Genomic DNA, 9374 nt, shown 5'->3' on the forward strand with positions numbered 1-9374 from the left:
ATTTGAACGTTATTTTTAGATTAGAATAAGCTAAAATGATAATGTTATGTTAAGTCTAATAAATGATCCCAGCTCTCAGTTGGGTCCCATTATTCCTTTACATTTTTAATGGTTTACCACTCGGTTGGTCCCAGGACGTTTGTGGTGGTCGAGCTCTTAGTTGATCTCATTAATCCTGGGCCAACAGACTACTTCAGCATATATACATATTGAACATTTGTGGATTTTCTTTTGCACTTTATAATATTTTATGGTAAATTTCAGTAAACCAATATCTAAATCTAGGGACTTACTGAAGGGAAATTTTTGTCATTTTGGGGAATAGATTATTTTGCTTGGAATTTCATATTCATATATGAATTTCCACACTCAGGAATTAGAGAAGAAGAAGAAGCGTAATGCCAAGTGTGAGAATTTTGATGATGATGACTGCAAGAGGAATTGGAGTGACAATAGTAGTGACTGTAGTAGGAGAAGGAATTTTGGCGATTCTGATTGTGACATGACCTATGAAGAACAGGTACAAATTGCCACCCAAATGTCACTGGAATATTATCAGCAGAAGCAGGCTGATGAGGATTTTCTTCTAGCTCGAAGGCTGCAAGAAGAGGAAGATCGTTTGATGCGATTCCGCCAACATGAAGACTTTTCTCAGAAGAGCCACGTGGGTGAAGGCCGTGAATTAGAAAGCGGACGAGTCAGGACTAATTCCAGTCGAACATCATTACACGAGTCTTCCCGAAGGAACTCTGGCAGATGTTCAGGTGGGTGTTATGATGAAGAAGAAATGACCAGAGGAGCAAGGGAAAAAAGCTACCATGATTACCACTCAGATGAACAAATATACGATGACGACGACGCATCAGCTCCTCAGTTATCTCCAAGGGCGGGCGTCTACAATGAAGCACAACAAATGCTGCATGAGGCTGTCAACAGTGGGGATTGTGGCTATGAAAAGTCCTTTTCAAACACTTCCTCTCAAGACAGATTGGATGATTATGAATTTGACGATAGTCGTGATAGAAATTCTGATAGAGAAATGTCATTACAGGAGTCTCCTAGAAGGAATTTGAACAGACAGACTGCTACCTCAAGTCATAATGAGGAAACTCCTGTGGGAAGGATCAATTATCTTGATGATGAAGATGATGAAGATTCTCATTGCGATGAGAAAGCTTACAAAGGAAGGATTGATGTTCCTGATGATGAAGATGATGATGATGAGGAGTGTTGTCGCCTATCATCAAATCAGGGCATTTATACTTCTGCGCAACAGGAACTTGAGGATTGCCGGGATGGTGATGACGATGACGACAATTGTAAAGCATCAAAAACTAGAAATGAAGATACTTGCAAGGAAGATGGGTATGAAAGAGAAAAGACTGCCATGTTAATCCGAGCAATGGCAACTTATGAAGAGGACAAAGAAAAAAGAAGGAAGAAGAGGTTGCTCAGAGAACAAGAGGAGCTGGAATTAGCCTTAGCCCTCTCTTTGTCGGTAAGGTTATTTGTTTGCTTTTAGTGTTAGTAAACTGTTTCTCTCTCTCTCTCTCTCTCTCTCTCTCTCTCTCTCTCTCTCTCTCTCTCTCTCTCTCTCTCTCTCTCTCTCTCTCTCTCTCTCTCTAACCTGAGTACAATTTACATGTACGTATTTACTTTCATAATAGGCTGCAGTCAGCATAGATCACCCTTATCTTGATGAAGAACTAGTCTTGTGAGTGCTCTTGAGACTTATTTTCCTAGAAAGGTGTAAAGCCTCATGGAGCTAATGACATTTAATGAAATTCCATAAGAGGTGCACTTTTTCATAGGTAAACACTGTGGTGATTTAAGTGAAAGAGTTGCTACACCCATTCATTTAAAGGTAGTGCTTTAACTATGTGTAAAAGTCATGTTGTTTTCATAATGCAGTAAATGATGCCACAGTGGATATAAAATAACTGCATAATTGAATGATGACTGTTTGTGTTCCCCCGTTGAAAGCATTAGATAACTAATAACCTTACAGTTTTTATTTTAAGTATGAAAATGGAGTGACGTACAGAAGTGAACGCTACTCCAAACTAATCACATGCCATAGAGGTGCATTGTAAATGTTAATAAATTGTGTTATTGCCTTAAGCCTCCTTTAGTCTGATTTTTATAAGAATGAAAGTGTTAATGCTCTTACATTGTAACAATTAAGGTTTTGAGTAATTCTCTCTCTTTCCAGATTCAGCCACAACATGAGAGAGGACAGACTGGTTAGTAGTGTGCAAATTATTTTTTGTTATTTTTTTTTATTTTATTTACCATTATTCATCATCAATGCCAGGGATTTTTTTTTTTTTGCAGCTGTTGTTAAATAAAGACCATTGTGATTGGTAGAAGCTCATGTTCAGCACATCATCTCCAAAAATCACATTATTGTTACTTTCCTACTACCTATAAACTGAGCATAGTGTTATATTTCAGAATGTGATGACACTTAACCCAATTATGTCTAGATCACCTGTCTCTGACTTGAGGGCATAAAAATATATTATTCAAATAACAAAATTCAGGCCCCAGTGGGTGAAAAATAACGGGCTCTATAATCTGTAAAAGAAGTTTATCATTCTTCATTAGAAGTTTGTATACTATTAAGAAGCTTTACAAGCCAGTAACACATGAGTAAGAGCATTTCATTCTTTTAATTATAACAAACCCTGTGGTCTAGTCGTGTGATAGTTGGGATTTTAAGACCTCGGTGGTCTGGTTATACTAACTTTCTAACTAACTAACAAACAAACCAATCTTACAGCTTTATTTTTCATTCCTCCATGATTTAATGGTAAGCAATACCATTCATACTAAGCTAGTGACAGAGGACCTAGCCAGTATTTGTGAAGTCGGTTTCAAATCCTGTTTGTGCCTTGCCCAGTCCACCCAGTTGTAAATGGGAGTCAAAGGCAAAGGAGAGAAGCACCTGCTCTTACTCCACAATCCTTTGGCCCCGTATGCTTGTCTCTGCACAAGACACATTCACTTTGACAGTGTTTTATTAATATTTAGGTTTGTTGTTTTAAAAAGACCACTGAGCTCCAATAAGAGACTCATAGGCCCTACCCAGAGATTTTGTTCTTGAAGGAAGTGAAGATTGATGCATGGTAAAGTTAAGGATGTCAGACATTCAAAAAGTACAGGTATTCTCCTACTTACGATGGGGTTAGGTTCCGAAAAACCCATCGTAAGTTGAGAAAATCGTATCTCGGATATAGCCTAGCCTACACTAAGTTAATCAGTACCATATAGGCTAGGCTATATACACATATATGGAAGATTAGCCTACACTACACAGTATACCTATACATATATGGTATAGTAATTATTAATATCAGCTAATTCGGGTGTTTCAATGCAGATTGACTTATGATAATTAAGTATAAAAAGAAATTTAATAATAAGAACAAGGATCAGACTGTAGCGTAAAGGGTACTCACCAAGATTCGGTCCGTTGTCCGCATACGTGATCGGTGTCAGGCTGTTCATGGCTACTATAACTAAAGATCGGAAGAGGAGGATGATGATAAAGCAGCAGGATCATCAATTCGCTCTTCCTCAGATAGAATTTCTTCTTCTGTTAGTTCAGGTGTCTCGAGGAAACAACTGTTCCTAGAAGTACAGGATCGAGTCTCAAGTGAGGGGGTAGGGCTGGGGGAGGCGGAATGCACTGGAGTCGTTCTCTTGAAGAAAAAATCCATTGTAGGTTGCACAGTGCGTTTTTTTCGTTCTTCATAAATTAATCGGTAACATGCAACACTGTCTTGATGAGCCCTCTGAACTTTGGCAAACCGTTCCTCGTCCCCATCCATTTCACTTAAAAGTTTCAGTCCTTGATCAAATAAAGCAAACGCCTCTGCCAGTTTTTTAGTCGTAAACGTTCGCTCCGGCTCTTTTATTTCTTCTTCCTCTTCTGCTTTTTTTTTCTCTTCTGCAAGTGCAATTAAATCCTCTGCCGTTAGCTCTACATCTTGCACATCTATTAGTACTTGGATATCTTCCTCGTCAATTTCTAAATCTTAAACTTTTCCCAAGTATCAAGATCTTTTTATTGATTTCCACTTCTTCTTCATTCTGATCGAAACCTTTAAACGAGTTCACATACACTTTCAGCAGATTTTTTCCAGACCCCATTCATACACTCTTTCTTTACCTCCTTCCACGCCCTTCCAATGTTCATAATGGAGTTAAGAACACTAAATTCTTTCCAGAAAGTTCTGAGATCTTTCTCCTCGTTATCCGTAGCCTGAACAGCCTGCGCAAACGTGTTCCGAAGATAATACGCCTTGAACGTAGCCACAGCACCCTGATCCATGGGTTGTATGAGAGAAGTTGTGTTTGGTGGGCAGAAACACAACTTTTACATTCTCGTTAATATCTCTGATGTGCTGAGGGTGGCCAGGAGCATTGTCGAGAATCAGAAGAATTTTGAAGGGGATGTTATTTTTCCTACAATGATCTTTCACTTCCGGAATGAAGCAATGAACGAACCAGTCCTCGAACAATATTGCAGTCATCCAAGCTTTTTTATTATGACGGTAATGCACAGGAAGTGTATGCTTGTCAATGTTTTTTAAAGCCCTTGGATTTTCTTAGTGATAAATCATAAAGGGCTTAAGTTTATACCCAGCCACATTTCCCCCAAGCAGAAGAGTCAATCGATCCTTGTATGCCTTAAACCCGGGTATCGCCGTTGCTTCTTTGTGGATGTAGGACCGTTGTGGCATACGTTTCCAATAAAGTCCGGTTTCGTCAACATTAAAGATTTGCTCTGGCAAGTAGCCTTCATTAACGACGATCTCGTGTAAAACATCCTTAAATTTAGCGGCTCCGTCGGCATCAGCGCTTGCTGCTTCACGCTAATTTTCACACTGTGAAAATTATGGCGGTTCTTGAAACGACGAAACCATCCAGCACTTGCTGCAAAACTTTTGTTGTGGTTATCATCATAATTCTTCTTCAGTTCTTCAAAAAGCATGCGCGCCTTTGTCTGAATGGTTAAGAGGGTGAGCGGCATACGCTTTTGTATTTGGTCCTCCACTCCCACGTGACCAGTAACTGCTCCATTTCTTCCAAAGGCCCTATCCTCTTCTTTGATATAACCGTTGAATGAACTGAGCAGATGCCTTTACAGCATCCATTACGCGTTTCTTGTCCTTGAGGATGGTGGATACTGTCGATTGTGATAAACGTTTGTCACGTGCGATAACCATGACTGCCTTTCCCGCTTCACGCTGGTTTATTATTTCAGTTTCTGCTCCAAAGTGATGGATTGCCTCTTCTTTTTTGCACTACCAGCAGGACACCTATTTGGTTGTTTGGCAGACATAGTTTTTTTTGTTTTAATTTTCGGTACTTGAAAAAAAAACTCAAAAATCACAAACGAACACTGACCTAATGTTACTTGGTTCAAAACGAGCGCAAGTGAGGTCGAACTCATTGCCGCTGTACCTATGCCAGCCTCTCGCTCTCGGGCCAACATATCGTACAGCGTAGTACGCTGCTGCCAGCGCTCGCTGTGTCGCGCAAATTTAAAAATACGCATTTTCAACTTACTTACCTTTTTTTTTTGTTTTTTTTTTTTTTTTTTTTTTTTTTTTTTTTTAGTATTAATTGCTAACCCCATTGTAACATCGGATTTAATGCGTAAAACGGATTTTTTGGAATTCAGTTTAAACTTCGAGCACTACCTGTATAGGGCATAAAGTAGTATGTAGCTCCAACTGAAGGGATGCTGCCAAGAACTTTTAGTAATCTCAGGTAGGTGTGTGCCACTTGGTATGCAGTCACTGATACTATACTCCTGTGGGATGAACAAAGCCAGAATTCATCCATTTTAAATAGTTTTTTGCTGAAAGTAATTTTCATCATGAAAAAAGAATGCAAAATTAGGATATGAAGTGGCTGGGGCTTAAGTTGATGTTGAAGAAGAGAGAATTCAAATTTGAGATCTAAGTGGATGGGGCTTAAGTTGAGTTTCAATTTAGTGGTTGGGAAACATTTTAATTAAAAGCAAGATTATTGACTCCTGTAAAGTTGCAATTTTTCATATTGAAGCTTTACCAAGAGTATTTTTCTATTGTGTATTGTTTCAGGAACATTAGTGGTTTAATAGTTTAATATTACCCAAAGTTACCCATTTGCTAGACATGCTGCATTGATAATTACTTTTAGTGTTCTGACCATGTTCTGTGCGTTTAACCATGACTGTCAAATCACAGTAGATGTGAATTATTGCTGCTGCCAAGGCTCTGGAAATATATTGTGGTAGTTTAGAATGTAGGGACGATTTTAGCTCTGATTTACAACACATTAAGGCATATACATTACTGTACAGTGTAGACAGTGGCCTTAATAACTACTTCATTTTGTGAAGAAGTAAGCTCAAGAAGTAGTAGCAGTTTTTATATCCAAGAAATGACTACTTCATTTTGTGAAGAAGTAAGCTCAACATTTTGTGAAGAAGTAAGCTCAAGTAGTAGCAGTTAATATCCAAGAAATGTTAAACAAAATTAAATTTACTTGACCCAGAGTGGTTATCCCTCATTGTGTGCAAGTTACATATAATCAATGACATATATCAGTACTGTATACTGTAGTTTGAACCAATCCCATAAAATAACTCTTAAACTCGATACTACACTAGTATGGTAAGAGGTCCCTTGTAGTGTAGGATAAGCTGTGACATAAAATGCAGAACTGAATTGTGGTTATAGTTAATCGTAGGTTATAAGTAAAAGATTGTTTTGTACTTTTACCACAAGTTGGTTATTTTTTTAATTAGCCTTTGTGGTATACATCTTGTAAGTTAACCATTGTGATATAAAGCAACTGGTAGTTGGTGATATTAGTATCTGTAAAATGATATAAGAAACTTTGTGTACATACTCAAACTTCAAATAAAGATTAAGCAAATGAAATTGCTAGATGATTTTGCACTCTTTTAACTTAGAAATTCGTTGCTGTTAATTTTGCTGTATAACTGTTTCCTGTAATGTGTAGTGATGGAATATGTATATTTGCTGTAAATCAAATAGGTTTATTATAAATTAGGCTATTATAAGGAAAGCAGAGTGAGACTAATGACAGAAAAGTAGCCAATAGACAATAGAGCTGAGCTGTTACCGCTTTGTGATGTATGGTTTTATATTAAGGACTTAAAACCAGAAGTATAAAACTTAAAATATCATGAATGCATGTAGTCATAGATGTGGGACCAGGTAGTGATTAGGCAGTGATATGTCTTTCTAAGTTTTTACAAAGAGAAAAGAAAGTAGTGACCTATCTCTGTCTCTATATTAGGCAAGTAGTAATCTTTCTAGCTGTATATTAGGAATGTGGATTTGTAGCAATTATTGACAAAGGGTAGATTAAGTTCCATTCCTAGGAGGTGCCTTTTTAGCTGTGTTACCTAAAGGTTGCTGATGTTCAGTAAAGGAGTTCATGTATCACTTACAAGCAGGGGTCCTCAAAGGGATGATATATCTGAATGCATTGTAGGTGTCTTGAGGTTAGTTATGCAGTGTAACAATAAATAATTTTGCTCTTTACATAATACAATAATCTTGATGAAATGCTTAATCTGGACCATTTCTCATTTGTAGACCTGGGTAGAACTGGCCTGAGAGTTTCATCATGAATGAAAAATGGAAATTGGAGGAAGACACAGTTGAAAAAAAAGAAGTTGGACAGCCAAGTTGGATTAGACAAAAGAAGTGAATAAAAGAAAATGCAACGAAAGTCATGCAACTTTTATTTGATACTCTACAGGAAAATATGACTAAGTATAGTAAATGAAATGTACTTGTGATTAACAGTACCTTTAGTTTGCACATTTACAAAGTTTATTTGTTCAATTCACTTTGATGGTTTAGTGGGTGTTATGATTGTATGATATTTCGTTTTGCTGAGTTACGCAAAGTTAGAGTAGCCTTTATTTATTTGTTTGTTTAATGATGCTTACCAGATTTAAATGAACATAATTGCTAATAGCAGTAAAAATTTTGGCAACTACTCTCTTCCCCCTGACTGTTGAACTAATCTTTGCTCCTTCCAACGAACAGAACCTTTATCAGTCTTGCCCAGTGGTCTGGTTTAAACTACTTGATCAAAAGAAAACTCCCTTGTTGTTAATGTATTCAGACAGAACTTGAGATTTAAGGAACTGTGATCTTTTGACAGATAATAGAATAAATTGAAAGGAGCAGATATGAAGGTTAATTTAATCTTAGTTACTTGCAAGGTTGAATTGAAGCAGATATTGGGATGGTTTGCCTTCATTTATGTAATAATGCTAATGACAAAACAGTTTCAAGAAGAGATTTTTTTTTTTAGAATATAGCGATGAAAGTCTAAACTAAGACAGTGATGAAAGTCTTAAACTGAGCCTGTTGGAGATGACTTTGAACATCTTTCTGAGCATTTATTTTATGAACTTATTTTATGAACACATTTGGCAAAATCTGATTAAAAACACACTGCAGAGTATCTGAGACCTCAATTAAAGAGGTTCAGCCAATTAAGACACTGTCCATCATGTTCACAATAACAATCCCTCATGGTAACATGAGGGTTTCATCAGTCAATTGTCAGTTGTTTACTAACTTTGTATAATGCAATCCATTGGGTTCACAATGACAAACCCATATGGTGACAAATTTTCTAAGACAATTTGTATTTTTCATAGCTACAAACCTGAGGTCTTAACATTGTACTGTCCACCTCTAGCCACCCCTCTGTCTGCTAAGACATCCAAGTTGGGAAAGACTGACACTGGCGTAGATGCGTGGTCCTTGACCACTCTTCACCCGATATACGCACGCATTGCCAGATCTCGCAAGATTCCTTGTTTCATCTGCGATTTAACCGGATCCAGTTAGGCACTAGAAATTATCCTATTGTCAAGACCCCAGGTTTGTAGCTATGGAAATACAAATTGTCTTAGAAAATTTGTCTGATAGAAAATTTGTCATATTTCATCAGTCATTTATTAGTTTTTGATTACTATCGTAGGGTAGTCTAACTAGCCTGCAAAGCCCCAGCTGTAGGCAAATAGAACTGGTCTAAAAAATTTATTTGTAAGTTAAGATATAAATTAGAATAAGATGAAGATTTGAAGAGATGGACAATTAAGTATGTAAGACCAGAGAGAAGAGATGAGAGAAGTAAAAGACAGAAAGCAAAGCAGCTTTCATTGAAGACCTGGTTTAAAGAACGTGTTTAACTTCCTTCTGGATGCAATGTGATGTACAGTATAGGCAAAGTCACTTCATGTACCATGCATTTTTTTTTTTCACTAGGTCATTTGAGAATTTCTCTCTCTCTCTCTCTCTCTCTCTCTCTCTCTCTCTCTC

At 37.3% G+C, this 9374-nt stretch overlaps 1 protein-coding gene across 4 annotated transcripts in view; it reads left to right on the forward strand.

Annotated features, from left to right (window-relative positions):
- LOC135213700 (protein starmaker-like) overlaps positions 1-9374 on the forward strand; it is a 60672-nt gene extending 51298 nt beyond the window's left edge. For all 4 annotated transcript variants that reach the window (XM_064247819.1, XM_064247812.1, XM_064247825.1 and 1 more), the window contains 3 exons: positions 374-1498; positions 2213-2243; positions 7626-9374. In XM_064247819.1, the coding sequence (XP_064103889.1) occupies positions 374-1498; positions 2213-2243; positions 7626-7660 (1191 nt within the window). In that variant the 3' untranslated portion in view covers positions 7661-9374. The remainder of the gene's footprint in view (positions 1-373; positions 1499-2212; positions 2244-7625) is intronic.

Source organism: Macrobrachium nipponense, chromosome 19 (assembly GCF_015104395.2).
Source record: "Macrobrachium nipponense isolate FS-2020 chromosome 19, ASM1510439v2, whole genome shotgun sequence".
NCBI classification, from domain to species: Eukaryota; Metazoa; Arthropoda; class Malacostraca; order Decapoda; family Palaemonidae; genus Macrobrachium; species Macrobrachium nipponense.